We start from the raw sequence: 21215 nt of genomic DNA on the forward strand, positions 1-21215 counted from the left end.
TTTGCAATGCAACACAGCATGGTGTTTCCAGAATAAGTCACAAACCCCTATACAAGAAACATATTTACATTTCCAATCTATATTGACTTCATACAACAGTCTAACTGACAACGCTCCCCCTAAAAATTCAGGGAATTATCATGCAATAGGAGCTCTGAAAACACCATTATTTCACTCTTCTAGATTTACCAGCTTAAATCTATATTATGTGTGGCTAAAATGCAAAATATTTTTCAGATATATGCGAGCCTTTCTAAAGTGGCTAGTTCTCTCTTGCCTACTATAGTTCTACACTGAGAGGAAAAATGGCTAGAAAATAAGACATTCTTTCAACTGTTTTTTTTACAACTTTTTCCCCAATTCATACATATAGAAGACTTAACAAATGTTGCTGTTGGAACACAATCTCCATGGTCTCTAGACTGCTGGAATGGAAAACTGTTACATTTAGCACTGAGCATAAGCAACCAGTGATCAAACCTGCATTCAATTAATATAGCCTATTTACATGATTCCACTGAATTCAGTGACACTTCTTTCTATCTAGTGTAAATATAAGACTGCAGCTTAGCACTCTCAGTTCTAAATTACTTCATTGGCACTAAGGATAATGCTTATTATTTATCATATGAAATCAACTTTTGGTGATACAGACTAAAGATGAGGTTGTTAGTATCTCAGGACATTTACATATATGAGCACACACACAAACACCTGATTTATAGATGATCTTGATTCAAAATGTTATTATCTGTATTAACAACAACAAGATTTTTGCAGCATATTCTATAAAAGCTCACAGATTTATCATCATCTGACAATAAACACAATGCTTCAGCATTTAGAGTTATGAAATCTATACTCGTTTGTTTGCCCTTAACTGAGCATCATTTCCATTGCTTTTGTGTATACACTAGCAGGTAGTGGAGATTTCATAGAATGTATATTGCACTGTTATGGTTCCAAATGTCTTGAATTGGGGAAATTGGAACTTTGAAACAGTATCAGCATTCAAGGAGGTGGGATGCCAAGAATTGTAGTACTGCTCATGTAGCATTAAGCCGCCTCCTTTTCAGCATGGATTTTGATCGCAGGGAGGTTCAAAATGCAAATTTTTGCCTATTTATTTTCCACAAGCCAGCAATGAATATTTTGTTTCTCCTCTAGCATGAGACCTTGCTGCCTAGCTTATCTTCTGCATATTTGGATTTAGTATACATGTAGTTCACAATAATGATACCTGCATTAGAATGCAGAGTCATAATGTCCTTCTGGTGCTGGTCCTAACAACTTGAGATCACGGCTTCAAAGACACTGCCTTCTTCTACCCAGATATATTTCAATCACGATTCATCCTTGAAATGATACTGTGAGTTCTTTCACTTTCAGAGGTGAGATGGGTAGTGATATGGATAGTGAGCTTATCACTATTGCCTTTCAATCTTGAATGTATAACAAATACACATTGCTGTCAAGAGGCCTAGTCTCACTGCCATTAGTCTACCTCCCTAGCACTTAATTCTACAATCACCTCTTTTGTCTGGAAAGTTAGAATAAATTGAGATTAGGAGTCTAGCACAAGAAAGCAGTAGATTTCTGCCTGTCTATACTATCTTCCGTCAATATAATATTTTTCCACCAATTGTATTGCCTCTATCATCATTAAATTCATCTTTCATTCTTAAGAAAGCTCCTAATAATCATGAGAAAGCCTCATCCTTTACTCTTTTGCTGTATTTTATTTTGTTAACACCAGTTAGAGAATTCAAGGACAATCCCACATTTTCTCTCTTTTTTTGTTCTATGCTGTATGACACTCAAGGGAACCTACATGAGCAAATCCAAGTATTGGTCCTCACTACATTCCTTAACTGCCTTCAATTCAGATTTAATAATATCTGAGCTTCAGTTTTTGTTTTTTCTTGCTTTATTTTTCTCTTTCCTAACTATAGACCTGCTACCTGAGTATCATGGCCATGTTATTTATCTTGTATCTCTGTCTCAAACTCAGTTACCCACTCATATGCTTATCTGAGCTCTGTATTAAATATCACATATTAGATAACAGTCCTCTGGTTTGGCCTTCCAACATATTAATTTTCTTTTCCAAAGTACTTCCCTTCTCTCCATCCCTAACTCTCTATAAAAGCTGCCCTCTTGTTTGGATGTTGTACGTGTACTTACTACTTTCTGTAATAAATCATGTATTTCATCATGACTAAAGAGAGTTAATTCTGTTGGCGGAGTATGTATGTTAAAGTTCATTTGCGGGAGCAGACAGACACATGTTCAGCGCCAGCTCAAGGATATAGGGCATCCCAGACCACATTGACTGATGGCGCCACCTCCTGCCAATGGAACGTTTTGCATTTTTAGAATGATTCAGAAGCAGGGCAGTGTTGGCACCCCCTAAGCTTTGGCACATTAGGCCTTAGTTAAGGCTGACCCTGCACATGTGGCATCACGTAGTCTTGAAAAGTTTGAGGAATGTTTGCTAGCCCATGAGGTTGTTTGATGCCAAGCACCTAATACAGTGTTTCTCAACCTTGGCCGCTTTAAGATGGGTGGACTTCAATTCCCAGAATTCCCCAGCCAGCCATGCTGGCTGGGGAATTCTGGGAGTTGAAGTCCACCCATCTTAAAGCAGCCAAGGTTGAGAAACACTGACCTAATATAATTCTGTTCTACTTTGAGACACTCTCTGTGCTGCTGGTTTTCAATAATTTTGTACTGTCTTCTTGTGACGTGCTTTTTTATTCTTGAATGACTTTCTGAATGTATTTTTTACCAAATACTGGAATACTACATATTTATCAAAAAAAAAAAAAAAATGATACAACCAAAATGCAATACATTTCCTATAACTTCTGAAAACTTTCAGTGTGGTTCTAGGAGAATGGACTCAGTGATTACTTGAGATCTATTATTATCATTCTAAATTAGACTATATCCAAACTTTGGATTGAGTCTGGGTATAGTATGATCTGAAAAAGAAATGTTTTGCTTCACACCATGCTGTATAACTGGTCCAATATTAATACTCCTAGTAAGCCTGTTGCAAACAACTGGGGATAGGGGGTGGGGGTAAAACTGAAGACATACAGACATAGCCATCATGCTAGTCTCTTTCAGGGTAAGCACCCATATAAAAGTGGGGTGGGGGAGAGAGTAAAATCATAAGCAAAATCTTTTGCTTAAAGCAAAATCTTTTGAGTAAGATAAGGAAAGAGTAGATTAAGTTACCAACCACAGCTGTTTCCATGCCACCTGTAACTTTTCATGCTAATGGTAATGACAGAATATCAGTAAATTTTTGCACTTTGGGGTCACGATATCACAAGCGCTACCAAGGCATGCTCATGCTATTCTATGCAGGCTAGGATCTCTAATCAAGAGATTACCTTGCAAACAAGCAAGCCAACATACTGTTGCCCATATGTCAGCCACCAGGAGGAATATGCAGTGTACAAAAACACTCACGATGCAAACATATGATGGAACACTTCATGAATTAGAATTTCATCTTACACTGGGACAGTGCCCATTCTCTCCAAATCCTTCAAATTTTAGTATGCACGCTACCAAAGCAAGCACATATATGAAACTGAAGATGATATCCAGCACCTAGTGATTTGGTACTGGATTTGAGATTCAGTATGCCTTATGTACAGAAAAGAACAGTAGTTTTCAAGTCATTTATTCTTTGATAGACTCACTGATATTTTTTGAAATAAAGGAATGAATATTAGGGCTCTTCAAAACCTCAGTTTGGATATTCAATTTGAAGGTGGTTTGACTGAATCAAATCAACTTTCTGAATGGAATTGAACATTCATATCAAATCAGATGCTTTCAGATTAATTTATATACATCTGCCCTTGAATAGATTTTTTTTTTTCCTGTATCAGTTTGAAAACCCAATTCAGAAATTTTATCTTTAATGTCTTGACTGGAATGTTTTTCCAAACTAGAGTGAGTTTGACTATGTAACTGCTGAGGAAGTAGACAGGATCCTTCAGCTTGTGAGCTTGGTCACCTGTTTGTTAAATCAAGGGCCCTCCTGGATGGTTATGGCCACCTGGGAGGTGACCTGTGGTTGGGCTCATGCAGTGCTGTCTGTTTTTCTGTGGGAGAGAGCTGTCCCTTCAGTTTTGAAGGATGCTGTGGTTCACCTCCTCCTTAAGAGGTTGCTGGATTCAACCATTCTGGACAACCATCACTGGACTATTTTCCTCCAGTCTGCAACCTTTACTTTTTGGGGAAGATGGGAGATGGTGGTTGGGCTTCAGCTCCAGAGGACCCTAGAGGAAGCAGATTATCTAGACCCATTTCAGTTGGGTTTCAGGGAGGGCTTGGTACAGAAAAAGCATTGTTACTTGTTGATGACCTGTGGTGGAGCCAGGATGGGGATGGTATGTCCATCCTGGTGCTCCTTGATTTCTCAGTGGCTTTTGATAATGATATTCTATTTGATAATGATATCTTATTAGGCCAACTTCAGGGATTGGGAGTGGGAAGGACTGTTTTACAGGGGTTCTCCTCCTTTCTCTGCGACCAGTTCCAAGTGACTTTGACAGAGGGGGGAGAGGTCATGCCCATGACCTGTCACTTGCAGGGTGGTGTAGGACTCAACCCTCTCTCCCCTTTTGTTTAATATCTACACGAAACCATTGGGAGACTATCTGCCAAATAGTGAGAATATTCCTCACAAATCGATCACAGATAGTCCTGTGATCCATCCTTCCCCAGCAGAGACCAAGTCATCTTAAACCGGGCTACTGGGCATTAATGAAACTTTTTATGAAACTTCACTTCCTTACACCAACATTATTTTAAACAATGAAGCATGGGTTTAGATTTTTCATTGCTTGAGCCATTAATTATTCATTGAGTGGGCATACCTGTTTAAATATTATTAATGGCAACTGAAAATTTTACATAGCTTTTCATAGATTTGTTACACATAAAAGGCTTTTTCAAGATATTTTTTTTTCTCTCTTGGTCTTTCAAAAGAAGCATACAGATAGACATGGTTGTACATTCTTTCATCCTGTAGGTCAGTATGGATTTCAGCAGACTTACATGGTATGTGATGATCTTGGAAATTCATCTCAAATGGTTATATACAAAGATGAAAGTCAACAAGTGGCACTAAGGTTAATTAAATTAAAGAAAGTTAAATTAATTAAGTACAGTTACTCCAGAAGGGGAGAAAGAGGGAGATGGTAAATGGGGGCGGGGGGGGCTATTTAGAACAAGTCTTCTCTAAGCATTCCACCTTTCTCTTTCATCTGCATCCAGTGTTTCTTGGATAAAACACCATTTATGAGCCTTATTCTTTTATATGAATCTTATATTTTTCATAAATAAAATGCCTTATGGAAGCTTACTTTCCCATCTTGACAAGGTATAAGGCAGGGCCACTCTGCTATAATTCCACCTGTGCTGAGCATGTGAAGAAGGTAAGTGATGCAGCCACTCCATTCTCCAAAATTAGAACAACATTTCCCTCTGTGATTTCTTTGAGGAGATGCCTTGCTTGGGATCTCAGTGAATCAAAGTGCCCCTTCAAAGATATGCCCAGCCTAGTATATTCCACATTGCTTCTCTTTTTGTGTCAGCTGTTTGTAATAAATGAAGACATTGGTCTTACTCTGTGGTACATTTTGCTTTCAAAACAAATCAACTTGTCTGCAAGGCCAATGGGAAAAAAGACAGAGATAATAATATATAATTATTTAATTTTCCCTTAAAGTGCCCCCCCCCCATTTGGATTCTATCAACTTTGCATTCCATATGATTCAGATTAATAGTTTGTTGTTATAAAAGTGATAATTCAAGTCAGCAGAGACTTTTCCACAATCTTTCACCAAGAGACTCTGGAATTACGTGCACTATCTATCTATCTACAGTACCTATCTATCTCCCAGAAAGACATCAGAGCAATTCATTGGATGAAATCTTTGATTTCTCAATTTTGATCATTCAGAATTTTTGAGAAATACTTTTCAAAATGAAACCAGTAAGTATTTTTCATCTTATGGGATTTAATGTCTAATAACCTAAGTGTCTTTGAGGCTGAAAATGTTACTTGTCCAAATTGAGATGTCAATAAAGTTTATAATTGTAAATACTGCTAGTGGATGGCAACTGAGAAATGGTATTTAGCTTTGAACATAGAAAATCGTAAGTCATTATAACCATCCATTAGTCGATCCAAAGTAAAGATTCCAGCATCTCTATACAACCTTTTTTTTTATTAGTTTTGGGATCTGGATTGCCCGAGCTTCAATTTAGCATGAAAAAAATATCAAAATGTATTTTTCCAGAAATAATATACCACAATTTTCAAATCAATATTATACAGTAGATATAGCTAACCTATTATATTTTAGAACCTATATCCACTGAACTAAATATTATAAAGGACTATTCCAAAAGGGTCCAGGAAGGAAAATTTGCATTCAGTGAAGATGTCCAACGTTTGGGACTAGTTAAAGCATATATATAGTGGTGTAATCCCCCCCTCCATCTTTAACTGACAATTGCATCTTTTTCATATATATCTTTGGAATTGAGAAACCCCACAGAAATGTACAAAGGAGTACATTCAGTGTTTGAAAATATTTTCTGGATATGTATGTAGGAATTCCATGCAAAATATAAAGTAACCTGGGTATTACCTTTATTTTAAGACTATTTATCCTACTTCAGAAGGTAAAGTTTAATGACTTACATTTATCAATGCCAGAGAAGCCTCATTATATATCTTATTCATATTCGGTGTAATTATTTTAGAAATATTATTTGGAATAAGAATATCCAAATAACTGATAAACTCAGTATATCAATGAAAATGATAATCAATTAATGTATAAATAAACAAGCCTTTACTTATCGGCATTGATTCTGACTTATACCAGTTAACAGAATATCTTACAATTTAACCAAAGGCATTTGCATCAAAATCAGAATTGAAGTATGAGGTTCAGAAATAAACCATAAAATATTTTCAGCATATAATACTAATTTATATTTTAATGAATTAGGCAAAAATCAATGGATATCATAATCCTGTATTATAAGAATTCCAGACAAATATTTGAATATCCATATGGGAAAGCCTTGGTTTGGGAATGGAAAGACATGTTAGCACGTTAATGAAAAACTACCTAATTTAATCTTTCGGGGGAGTAATGGCAGATTGAAGATGGCTCCGTTTTTGCAGAGTTGATGGCTTCAGTGGACAAGAGGATCTGGCGAAGGATCTGGCTCTTCGGAGCCATCTCCAGGCAAAGGAAATGACTGGATCACCCATAAGTATTCCTTACAGAGGGTCCTTGTGAAGAGATCACAAATTAGCAGTTTCCAGCGGTTGAGCACTCTGGGAGTCACAGGAAACATTGAGCCCAAGCTGCAGTTTGGTGCCTTCAAAAGGACACTAGATTCACATACACTTCCTATTTAATTGACAACGGAAACTTATTATCAATTTATATGGAAATTAAAAAAAAACCTTCTGAAGGGCAAGTTGCTGCACACTGGGAGAATTTCCTTCTATCCTTGAAGAAAGAAGATTCAAGTAAAAAAATATTACGTTTTGAAACAGCAAAAGGGAATTTAGAATATTAACTGTGGATAGTTAAGTGGCCATAAATAAGCCTTTTATGTTTTACTTATCAGAGAAAGTTATAAGTCAAAATGTATAATGGATGTATTTGTCTAAGGTTAAAATATACAGGTTAGTATTACTGGTACTCTTAATGCTTTTGCTGCGTAAGATTGATGGTTGAATTTTTTATAATTTGGCTATTGTTAAGGGATGGGAAATGGGAAGAAGAGGTCCCCCCCCCACCCCGTAATACTAGAGAAGGTGTTAAGTTACTGCAAATGTTTATACTTGTTTGGAGGGGGGAGTCACTTTTTGTACATCTTTCCTTTTTTTCCTTTTCTCTCTTTCTCTTTTTCTGTTTGTGTATTTTTTTTAGTCCTGTATTAGCTTTTATCTATGTAAAACTTTAATAAAAATATTATTTTAAAAAAGAAACTACCTAATTTACACTTCTTGAACCTGTAGTCATAATTTAGCATTCACACTTTGTCCAACTTTTATCATTCCATTCTCTAATCCAAAATTGTATATGAATATGTGCATGTTTGGTAAATAATGTACAAAAGTGTATTGCAAACAGGGAGTCATGTGGAGACCAAACAGAGATGGATGGGCTGAACTAGAGAGAAAAGAGTGTGGGTTAATGTTTACAAATAGTGTCATTAAAAAGTGTCAGTATTACCTATGGCTAGAATAGCATAGAATAAAGACAAGAATATTTTCTTAGAGAAACAAGATTTAAGATCTTACCTTACATGAAATTGTTTCAGATCAATGTCTTGTATTAGCCATTTAAAAAATCATTTTTTCCAAATTTTGGTGTTCTATTACTCTAAGGAGTTGAATATCCCACTCCTATAAGTTTTACTGAATGGATATAAAATCTGTAACAGTTACTTTTAGAATCACAGTTGCAGTAGGATGGAGCTATATTCAACTACCAACTACTACGCAGAACAAAAACACAGCTGCTTCTTTAGGAGAAAATATTTCAGGGCAGCACTCTCTGTTTTTTATGGAGACCTGATCATAGTACAGTTTTCTGAAAAGTTCCGAGCAATTTCTGGCTATTTAAGGTCATATTGCCCCATTTCCTATATTTGGATTTTGTCAGAAAGTTCAAAATCTAAGACAAAGAGAAAGAGAAATCTGCTTTATATTTAATCAGATAAATTCTTTGGTCAATCTAAACCAGTATTGCTGACACCACAGCAACAATTCTAAATATATATTTTGCTTACTTGTTTGCTTGATTTTTATTCCACTTTTATTTTTGGTCAACTCAAGGCACAATATCTACCTAATGCTGACTTACCTGAAGATGTTTGGATTTTTTTGTAGGCAAAACAGATGGTCTTCTCATTGAACTACACTTGCCAAAGTTAAGTGATGTGGCTTGGAGATGAACCCTCCAACTATATGAGGGCTTCTTTCTTCTGAACTCAATTATCTGAGATGTCAAGGCTTAGCAATATGGCTTCAGCTTTGCTATGTATGGAAAAGGGCTAATATGAACTGAAGAGAAGAGTCTATCAATCCATTCTAACTTCCCCATATTGAGCCTTCCAAAGGTCCATGATGGGGGAATGTAATTATTCCACTCTCTGCCTGATTCCCCTTAAGTTACAGATTTAAATAAAACTCTTACATTTACTAACAGTGAATATTAGTAAGTGAAAGCTAGATAAAAGTGGCTAAAAAAGAGAAAGACATAGTGAGGTTTTGATGGAAGGTAATATTTAAAAAGAGACTAAATAAAAAGTCAAAAGCTTAGTTAGCAGAACTGACATTAAAATATTTCAAAATAATGATTAGGTTGTAAGGGCAGAAGAAAGATGTTATAAACTTAAAATGATGAAAGCAAGAAAAATCCTTGTTGGATGAATCTATGCAGAGTGTACATTACAATTACATTAGACTGCTGAAATTTTATTCTTAAGGAGATGGCCTATGGAACCAAAGAATGAAATAATTTAAATGTGGCATCCACTGTCTCATTTGTAGAGTGACTGAAAATTAGGAAGGTGGCAAGCTTTATAAAATAATTGCATTGGACTTGCTTTTTACTTTATCACAAAGGGTATCTTATTATATGTCAAATCCAGGTCTAACCCCAGGGAGAAAAGGATCCTCATAATATGTTTCATCTAGGAGCTCTTGGAGTTGCATTATCATCTCTACCAGTTTGGCTAAAATGTAGACTATGTTACACATATTTTAGTCTTGGGTGAATAAGGCATCTTTAGTTTTTTAGCAAAGTCAGGGAATTAGAACCAAAAGGGAACCGAAATTATAATGTCATTGTCAAAAAAGGAAATGGTAAGAGAACTGAATGGCTGTAGCTGAGGCCAAAACAGCTCAGGATTTTATTTCTATATATTTCTATTCAAAGATGATAGTGAAAGTAGAATGCATTTGCAGTTCAGTAACTTTCCAGTCCCACTACTTTATCCACTTCTCTATTATTAATAAGAAAACATGTCCATGTCCATGTTGTAATATGGAATTCAACTTGAAGAACACTTTACTTTTATCTGAGCAACAAGAATCCCTTTCTTGAACATTGGACTTCTGGCTAAGATGACAGCAAGTAAGACATTTCTCAAGGAGTGGAGATGATGCTGTGGCCAAGACCGATGGACCGGCAACAAATTTGGTCTGACAGAACCTCTCCTGACAAAGAGAAGACAAGAGATCATCCACTTGTGCTCCAGATGGCTGCTCCTCAGAGGAGATTGTAAGACAGCAATCAACTCATGGGTCTGAGTGCCAGGAGACGAGGGAAGTCATCAAGCTCTCAACCACAGCACAGCCTTTAAGAACACTGGGTTCATCTAACCTTTCAGATTTATAATTATTTTAAAGTTACAAGAGGTTTGTACTACCTGGTGAGTAAAACGTCATCCCAAAGTAGTGGAAAAACTAACAGCTTAAAGAATTTAAAGAATATAAAATAAATGGCAAAAAGCTAAATAAAAACTTAATTCAAGAAAGTTTTCAATGCAGTAAGGGACCAGACAATGATGGAATGTTAGAGAGAGAGAGGGAGGGAGGGAGGGAGGGAGAGAGAGAGAGATCTTTTATTCTTGAACCAAAAGAGGAACAGACATTTCAAAGGATTTTTGAAGAATTGGGAGAGAAACTTATAGTTAAATTTGACAGCAATAATTTCTGCACCTACTGATGCATTTTTTGAAGAAGACTAAAGAAGAAATGAAACACGGGAAAGAGAACAACATGGAAGAAGTTATAGACTGACAGGACAAAGAGGTAAAACAAATTCCAGCTGATGTAAAAATATTAGAAAATAAAGAAATTGTGGATTATAAAACAGATGATAGTCAGAATGGAAATACAAATGATAAGCCAAGAGGTGAAAAATGAACTCAGCAAGGATTAATCATTGGCTTTACAAAAGAGGGTTTCTAAAGCCTTGAAGAAATCTCTGAGACAGGAGAAAGAAAGTTTGAAAGAAGATTCAATCCTACAACAGCAACTTGATGAATTAATCAAGATTGTCAGAAGCAAATGAAAGGAATATAAAGTTGACTTGTTTGATCAGGGTTAAAATAAGAAATATTTCTATAACATTCTGGAAACCCTTTATGGACATTCTGCCTTACTTGGACAGAAACAACTATTTTTGGATTTGTGAATGGATGGGGGGATTATGGGAAGAAGTGAATTATGTAATCTTGTAGGGGGTGGGAAAATACTAAATTTGTCTGCATTTGTTGCAAGAAAGATCAGGAGCCACTTCTTTAAATATTCTGTTTTCTATTTCTTTTCTCTCCCCTTTTCTTTCCTTTTCTCTTTGCACTTTGTATTTCTTTTCTTTCTATTTTCTTTTTTCTTTCTGATTTCAGTCCGTATTATCTTTTAATATCGTTAAACCCTTCAATTAAAAGTATTATTTTTTTTAGAAAAAGAATCACTTCATTGAATAAAAGAGGTCTTCCTAAATCAACAGTACAATGAGTTGGCTGAAGCAAGAACTGTCACAAACCTCCCCCTTCCATACCTGCTGTAATGTGTCTGGTGAAACCTTCAAGTATTAAGGAGTTCCTTGGAGGAAACCTTCCAAATTCACCCTAAAGACCCACAAGTTTAGGCCATGTGGTCTGGATCAGCTTCAAAAAGAATTTATCTTGCTTTTTGAACACCATGCTAAGTTGCCCTGCCTAGGTAATTCCCAATAACCTTAACAGTTACTCAAATACTCCTACTGACTCTTGATGCTTTTTTTCCCCTCCAGTCCTATTTAATCAATGTTTCTCATGTCAATAAAACTATGAGCTTCAAAGGAGCAATAGAAAGTTTTCTTTAAAAAAAAACCCTCTTCTCATAGCAAATCAGATTGGTAAGAAGAAACTCATATTCACCGTTAAAATTATCAGGCTTACTTCCCATACACTGATAGTGACCAAAAGGTGGAAGAGAAAAAGAGATGAGCTGGAAGCTAGTCTACTTGATACCATGCTATATTCCCAGTCACAATGCTCCATGTTGATATATTCTTCCTCTTGCTCTAGGAACAGGGGCAATATTGCCTCTCACTCTTTTTCAGCACAAGCACAGGAGGAAAGACTCTTAAGCATTTCTAATGTAACTCATATAATATATGACTGTTTTCACCTTCTCTTTTTCTTTCTTCATTTCTGTCAGCCTTGCAAGGTAGTCCAGACAAGAAACACACCCAGATGAACAATCCTACTGTTAATGTAAGTTTACATTAACAGAATCTTGCAAGTCTGAAAGTATTTCTCCCCACCTCTCTTTTTAGTGTCTGGAAAACTAGGGAGGGTCCCTTCCAAAACACTCTCCATGCTTTTCCCTCATCAGCAGACTGAGCTACCTCTTATCAGACCATTGCCTAGGCTGAGGGTCTTCCTCCTGTCTCCCAAGGTCATTCCCACATACTCTTACAATTTCAAATCTAGCTGTTTCCTTGGCCTTGGGACTATGTAGCAAAGGAATTCTTCTTACATAATTGACTAGGCTACCTTGGTGAAAAGGACAGAAAAAAAGAGTTTTGTTTCTTTTCTTTCATAATTCCACCCATTTAACACAAATGTCTTTTCTTGCTAAGAAGGCAGAAATCATTTGGCAGAGTTCTATTTTTTTATCTTTATTCAAAAGAAAGACACCCCGCAAAATAAATAAATGAACACACACATATGAGAAACAACAGCCTGAAAACAGACATATGGTGTTGCTTGGTTAAAAATTACTCAAACGCAGCCAATATCTAATAAATACAACATGCGTGTTTCATATTTTTGCTTCTGGTAATGTGGAGAATGAAAACATATGGTTGAATAAGCATCACACCCTTGAGTGCTGAATACTGCAACAGCATCCCTCAAGGTAAGTGCATGTGAAAGAAAGGGAAGGAAGTGAAATAGATGTTTGTTCCATTGATCTGATTACCACAAAGGGGGGGGGGAGGATGACTTGCAAAAATAAATATGTTCTGGATATGAAAATGAATACATGGGGCAAAAAAGAAGTAGTGGACTTATTCATCCTAATAGATGGTATTGTGGCTATAATAAAAAAAAAAGCAGGAAGCACAAGTAACTCTAAGTTAGCAGTATTTGAGGATTCAGTTTTAATCATATAATTACAGAATCCACCACAGCTCTGCATTATGAATTAGGGTTTCTGCTCTGGAATGAATGTGCTCCTACAGAATAAGATGAAGAAAAGTTACATTGATGTGGCTCCTACTGCTGGATTACATGGAGTGAATTAATATATAGGCCAATATATATATGTCTATGCTCCAGGGATTAAATTCCAGGCTTTTTCCTCCCACCTTTTATGTCAACACACCACAATCAACAGATGATGGTTCTCTTCAAGGAATTGGGAGTTGTCTGTGGTGTGTTGACATAAAGGGTCTCTCTGGGAATTGTTGGTTCCTATCTCATCAACTTCATTCCAATAACCATTTGGAAATTACAACCCATCCAGACAGCAAAGAATGGAAATCACTCAAGGAATCAATTGTTCTACTAATTTGATGCTATAGCTCAGTTCTGTAACCTGTAATATAATATTTAATGAAAATACAGTCTAAAGCATATATGGCAATGTAGCTTACCATGAATGCCCTTATCTTCCCAACCTTGCTATCCCCCTCAAGTTTTCCATTTGCATTGTAATGACTAGATTGTCAAAGAGGGTATCCACAGCAACTTTTCTTAGGCACTTCTTCCCCAGCATAATCTTGCTCCTCACAGCCTGCTGAACAGTTGATTCCAATCTTTCAGACTATAAACATTATTCTATCTCTTCATAGATTTTGAGCATTTCTTCCATAGGAATACTTTTCTCTTTTGCTTTAACAATCACAGCCCCTTCCGGCAAGCTTCATTACTTTAGGATTGCAAGTAGGTGTGCTGCAGATTATGTACACAGATTCCAGAATCTGATTGAAACAGGCCGGGAACACGCAGGTTCCATCCCCCCCCCCCCACACACACACACACAATTTTTACTCAGTTTACAGAGAGAGGAAAGATTGTTTTGGGTATTAGCCAAGCCTTATCACAGCAACGGGCACTTTCACTTTTCAGCATTGCTAATGAGTTTGCATTCTTTTCTTTGGGGAGCTTGCCTCCACTTCTCTACTCAAGCATCACATAGCAAAGCCTAATATATTATGTTCCTGCTATGCTGCCTCATAGTGATGTTAGTGATGGTGGGGTGTTCCTGAGAGAAATGAACACAGAACACTAAGAGTATGCAACAAACAAGGTCACCAAATGCATGAAGGCCATTTCAGCTGCTCATCTAAAGCAAGCAGCCCCCAAATCAAGTAGCAGTGATACAGGAACAAGTTAGAAGCAGATGGTCACTTTAGTGACAACAGCAAAGGCATCATTCATATGGCTGGTGAGAAGGAATAAAACATCCCCATATTTTACCAGAGAGCCAGCTTTGTGTAGTGGTTGAAGCACCAGGCTAGAAAAGAGGAGGCCGTAAGCTCTAGTCCTGTCTTAGGCGTGAAGCCAGCTGGGTGATCTTAGGCCAGTCACTCCCTCTCAGCCCTAAGAAGGAGGCAATGGCAAACCACTTCCGAAAACATTGCCAAAAAACCTGCAGGAACTTATCCAGGGAGTCACCAAGAGTCAAGACTGACTTGAAGGCATAAAGCTATATATTTTACCAAGAAAAACATATGGATAGACATGAGGGCAAATTATCCTAGAAAAGGTCTATCTATGTGGTCACTACATTGGTACCAACTTGATACCACATAATCAATCAATAATCAACAAGTAAACATACTCTATTCCACTTCCTGACAGTTTTCCTGTGAGAATCTAAACTAACCCCTACTCTCAGCTCCTTATCCTAAATCAAATATAAACTGTTTTTCCATAAATATGTGAAGAACTAGCAAGATGCTATGGCACAAAACAGGCTCATCACAGGATGAAGTTGAAGTTTTTATGCTTTGATTAAAAACATATTTTCAAGACAGTCAGACAGACATATCCACCGGGATGTCTTTAACAACTGATTTTGACTGCTGAGGTTATCTTTTTGTTTTTGGTAATTTCTCTGCTTTGCAGCGTGTACGGCTTTCCATCAGAGGTACACTGATTTCCAGTGGTGATTTTAACTTCAACTTTGTAACAGAAAAATAAAAAAATTAAAATAAACAACGACGTAACTAGATTTATCTCTTTCTCTACTCTTCAGAAATACTCATTAATATCTTTCATATCCCTTTTGCAAGTATTATAAAACCCTAGATGTATTAGCTAGGAGGAATCTTACTGATCATGTCTCAGTGCTGGAATCCATCAACTCATCCCTGACATATGGTCATGCAGTCCTAATTTGAAAACTTCCAGTGAGGGGGAGTCCACAACTGTTGTAAAAAGATTGTAGAACTTAACAGCTTTACTGTTAGGACATTCTTCCAGACATTCAACCAGAGTCTTCTTTTCATTTCTACTTCTTGATCCTTGTTCTGTTGTCTGAACTGGGAAACTGTGAGCATCCTAGACCAAGTTAAATCCAAAAATGCAAATTCCTGGAAGCTTGGCATTCAGACAAATCAGCCATCAATAGACACATAGAAATAAATCATATTTACACACCATTCAAAAGAGACAATAAAAACCTAAGAAGGAAACAAAAAGAACAGAATACATCCTCTCCAGCAGCCAACACTCAGATAAGCAGGGATTAACACCAGACAAACATTCAAGCAGAAAACAATACCCCAATCAAGTAACGACCAAGGAGAAATGACACCCCCACCAACACTAGCAGGGCTAGCTACTGTATACAAACAAAGAGCAAACCCCACACTTACTTGCACTGACAATGTTACCTAGTTGGGTAATGAAATGTCTGCAAGCAAACAACCAAGTCAGAGAGCACCAAAGACTCTACAGTTCAACCCTGAGCTACATATATTCTCTTCTATTGTTACCTGAGGAATGTTTGACATCTGTGGCAATGCAGTCATCAATCATCCAAATGCAAATTCCATTTTGAGCTAACGGTATTGCTTGTAGTAGTTGATTTTATATTTATGAAATACAGGCTGCACTGGCAATGTTTGCCTTGTAAATTAAAATGTGTTTCAATCTTGACAGAGAAATTAGGAAAAGAGGCTATGGCACCCAAGATACCCTCAAATCATTTGAAATGACTCACAGAAATCTTGAGGCATTTGTCATGGACACAATGTTATACATGCATTTGAGATTTCAGAACATAATGGCTGTCCCAATACATAGCATTGCATCTCCAGCATTACTGTTGTTATGTTTATGGCATTCCACACACCATTTAATTAACTATGTCCCATCATCATTATTCCACTCACTTCTTATTTGGAGTTCAGTACACATTGTAGATTTGTCAGCCTAATAATTTATGTCAATGTTAAATTTCAGTACAACCTCATTCCAGAGGATGTTTTACAGACTTGTGTCTTATGAATGATTGAGCATAACTGTTATCATGTTTGAGCAAATAAACTTTACAGTTCAATTTAGACCTGATCATTTTATTAGCTCTCATTTGCAATGCTATAATCAAGACTTTTGGTGAAAGGTGGGGGGGAAGTGATTAAAAGGATGGTGGCAGTGGGAGGAAGTATTTCTTATACATTTACCCACCTTAAAAACCTGCTCAACATACTGAAATGGTACAAATTTCATGTATGTAACCAGTATCAGCTTTTGGATGTTCTACATATTCTGATTTGAAGGCTCAGAATGGACTGTGATGAGTACCATGCAAGAGCAGTGTCATAAATCATGAGACACCAGAGACAAAAAAAGAAGGCAGATAAAATATTGTGCAACCGTTTAAAAAATTAACAAAAATACATTAATTTACATGCTGGCATATACATAATTATCAGTGAAGAGTAACAAAAAGGGAGAACTTTGGATAAAAAGAAGAAAATAAAAAGTCCACTGCTATATCCATGCTTCCCACCTTGATAAAGAGCCAACTCGTAATAATAAGAATGAAGCTGATGTAGGGCATGTAATTTATCCTTTTCAGCTCTACATAAGATAATTAACTATATTACTGGTGAATCTTTGGTGATGTCATTTGGAACTTCAATTTCATTCCACTAAAACAGTAAAATCAGGGCTTTATATTAAGCAGTACTGGTAAATTTCCAGCCATACATGGGCAAATGAAATACTTTTCTAGGTCCAATTCATGATAATGTTATTTAGCAGATGATAAAGTTTGTGGCACAGATCGTATCATTTTGTTTTTCTAGCCTCACTCCAATAAATGAACATCACTCCAATCCCATTAAAAAATGTCAGATGTTGAAACAAGTCTTAGCATGAGTGGACCCAAATCTTAGAAGCTTGCAGCAAACAATTGCTTCATATTAAGGAGAAGAATAGAAAAAGAAGCAGGAAACTGTCAGTCTTACCAGGTAGACCAGCCAGGAAACACAACCAGATGAGCTAATTCTACTTTATTGTAAGGCTACATTAACATAATCTTGCAAGTCTGAAAGTATAATTCTCCCCTCCATCTCCTTTACAGCCTGAGAAATTAGGGAGGACCCCTTCTGAGCCTCTTGACCCACCCACTATCCAGCTGCGGGCTATGCTGTCTCTTATCTGACTCTTGCCTAGGCAGCGTCTCTGGGCCCAGTCTCCCAAGGTCATTCCCACATACCATTACAGAAACCCTGCAGAGACCAGGCACCTAAGAGAGAATGGCATCAGTGCCCTCAAAAGCAGCCTAGAAAAAAAGGAAGGAAACCAGCTTTCCTTTCTCTTCTTCCCCACCCCACCCCCTCACCCCTAAGTACCAGCCTTGGGAAGCATCAGCAAGTGGCCCCCATCCAGCCCAGGTCCCAGCAAACAGGGTGTTTCAGGAAGTAGAGAGGCTAGGCTAGCAATAAGAGTAGGCCAAGGCCATGGTACAGTGACAGATGATTCCTGGAACTGAAGCCAGGGAAGCCAGGCCTAAGATACTGCTGACAAGTGCAACAGGATGCCATGTCAAGATTATGAGTTTACTTCATTTGTCTGTCTGCTTGTTTATGGATTTAGTTTATTTAGACAATAAAGTCTAAGCATCTAGAAAGCTATAAACAGAAGGGGAGACAGACAGAACTCAGATAAGGCTGTAGGTTAAGATAAATCAGGAATAGTAAAAGATGTTGGATATAAAAATTAGAATAAAGTTAAATAAGCAGTAAGAGAATAGAGTTTAGAAGATGAAAATGGCCCACAGAAATAACTGATACGAGATAAAGAAGCTGAGTGTAAATAGCAAGTGATAGATAGTCTGTAATAAAAGTAACATATTTTATAATAAAACTGTTTTCCAAATGGAATGTGTGTGTGTGTCCTACTTGGGGTTGCACCATCCCTGAACCTATTTTCCCTTAGCCATTTAGGCTATCTTTGGAAGGCTGGGAAATGATTCCTCCAAGCAAATATTTCCCCAGACACTTGATAGAGATGGCCACATGGAATGAGTTCCCGAAGCATCTCAGTAAGGTATAATGCTGCCCCCAAATTTTCCCTATACAATTGGTCAACACAGATCTACAGTCCATTTATAATCATTTTCTAGTGGTACCTCAGATGAATTTCTGCATGATGCACTGTAACATCAAAAGTGGTATTGCATAAACTAGCAATAAAAGTGTAAACACATTTTAAAGAGACCCATAATTGATTACTAGTGACTTAGTTCCAAAGCTTTTCTCCATAATTCACTACACCATGACACAGTGGCAATGTTGAACAGAACCTAGTATACAAAAATGTTGATTCAGAAAGTTAAGAGGTGAAATAGCACAACTTAACAATTTTATACTGCACCTTTCAACATCCATCATTTAAATTTGTTCAGGTTTAGCATGAACTGTCAGCTCACAAGATTTTGGAAAGAGTACATGCATTCGTAGAGAAGTGCAGCATACTCTTCTGCCAAAACAGGCTGTGCATGAAAGACAATGCAAGTTGAAACAATTTTTTTTCCCTGCCTAATACAAAAAGACACAGTGACCAGTTTAGTTAGTTTCCTAGTCTATGTCTTTCTCGCTAGATCATTACTCCTTTATCTCACAATAACACATTCACTCCTGTGAGAACTCACAGCATTCTTTTGGTTTGATTGAGATAGACAATCATACAAATGGAAAGGTCAACAAGATGCATTAACAGAAAGAGGTGGTAATTACATTTTTTCCTAATGAGCAGCCATTTTTAATTAGAGATTTTGGAAACACTTTATTATGCCAATGTGTTTGTTTATCTTCAAAGCTATACACTGCTTTTGGTGCAACAAATTAGCACAGCTTCAGTATGACAGTGACAATATGACAATTTTTATTACGTAATATTTATGGACAACCACAGGGCCCTGTGAGGGGAAATATCTTTTTTCTTGATTGAATTATTGTGCCCAGATTTCCAGCTTTAAACAAATACATACTATACATATTGCAAACTCTGTTCCCTTTCAGGGTAGCCAATGGTATTAAGCCACAGAAAATGAAGGAAAAGGATAAGCAAAGGAAACAAAAGGAAAATTCAGTATAGTTTCCTCAAACACCCTTCACCATGCCCCTCTATATTTTATTATCTTTGCTCCCGCCACATCCTTACACCACTAAAAACATTGACTTTTTAAAAAAAACTTTTTGCCTCTCTCTTTTTGTGTATTTCATCTGTTTTTCCTTTCTTCTTGATCAATTCATTTTTTTATTTTTTTTATTAAATTTCAGAAAACAGTAAAATACAAAAAGATCAAAAGAAAAGAAAAAAGAAAAAAGCAAAATACAGAAAGAAAAAGGAAGAAGGAAGAAGGAAGAAGGAAGAAGGAAGAAGGAAGAAAGATAACTTTTGACTTTCTTTGATACAGGTATAGGTATAGAATAAATTCGCCTCTTACTTCAATATCTTAAAAAATCACATAGTAAAAACTATCCTTTACTCTTGATCAATTAATAAATTGGTTTATGATTCAGTTTTCATTCATTCCCTCTAAATGACCAAACTACTTCAATATACTTTTTTTGTACTTGTCACACACTTCTGACTTCAGTCCACATTCACTCCATACCCATACATTTTTGACCATGTTTCTTCTGCTTTACCACACACACTTCTTACCCCATTCTCACTATATTCAAAAAGGAGCTCCATTAAGGAAAAATATATACTTAACAAGGACCACACTTATCAAAAAAAAAAAAAAAAAAAACAGCAGTGGTCTATGCTAGTGGATAGTAAATGGCTAATTCTTGAGCCATTTTGACAGCAGTCTAATTTGACTTGCATCACTCTTTATTCAACTCTGGTCCGAATCACAATTTTATTGGAGAAGTTTATAACAGATTTCATAGAGGTACACTGATTGCATTTGCTTACTCATCTCTGTATGCATTGCAAGGACAGCTACTAGTTTGCTGCCATGTCTTTTATCAGCATAGGAGATTACAGCAGGAACTGGCCAGCATGGTGTTTTATGCTACCACAAATCTCATTGACTGTAATGGATACTTCAATCATTTGCAGCATGATGCCTGCTGCCAGTTTCTGCTGTTTTTCCTCCTACAGCACTGCTTAAGGTGGCAATTAGATACAACTGCCTTAGTTGTTGTTAGCCAGCATCTATGGCTATATGATGCCCTCTCTACCTTAAGGAATACTCCATCAGTGTCAGGGTTTCCATCCTTTAGATCATCACTCTAAAGGAGGTCAATCACTATCAGCTGCTAGAGGTTCCCAGAGCTGCAATGCAGAAAATATAAACATGCAACTGCTACTTATAAGAAAGTATGGGAAACTAAAGGCTCAGGTACCATTATACAGAGGGGAACACAAGAAATCAATGAGTTCAATTTTAACCCAAGGAGATATAAATTCTAGTATAATCCTAACAGCTCAGTAACTATCAGTTATTTGTGATGGCTACCAGTCTTAAGTTAAATTAAAGATCTAGCTGTGTGAGGAACAAGCTGTGTCTGTTTAGAGAAGAGCCTAGTAACCCTGATGCCCTGCTTTCCTAACATAGTCTGCCCAGACCACAATTGTGAAATATTTCCTTTTAAATACCACAAGTTTTCATTTCT

At 36.8% G+C, this 21215-nt stretch overlaps 1 protein-coding gene across 3 annotated transcripts in view; it reads right to left on the reverse strand.

The window, feature by feature from the left end:
- FSTL4 (follistatin like 4) overlaps window positions 1–21215 on the reverse strand; it is a 419610-nt gene that overhangs the window by 338373 nt on the left and 60022 nt on the right. Inside the window, exon 2 of one of the 3 annotated variants that reach the window (XM_088134769.1) lies at window positions 12248–12278. The exons of 1 other annotated variant lie outside the window; for it this stretch is intronic. In XM_088134769.1, the coding sequence (XP_087990895.1) occupies window positions 12248–12278 (31 nt within the window). Of the gene's footprint in view, window positions 1–12247; window positions 12279–12383; window positions 12407–21215 lie in introns of all 3 variants that reach the window. One more of the 3 variants, XM_088134770.1, reaches the window with a different exon arrangement.

This window comes from Python bivittatus, unplaced genomic scaffold (assembly GCF_059951505.1).
Source record: "Python bivittatus isolate LINGU-HERP-01145 unplaced genomic scaffold, Pbiv_v1 ctg000080_np1212, whole genome shotgun sequence".
Taxonomy (NCBI): Eukaryota; Metazoa; Chordata; class Lepidosauria; order Squamata; family Pythonidae; genus Python; species Python bivittatus.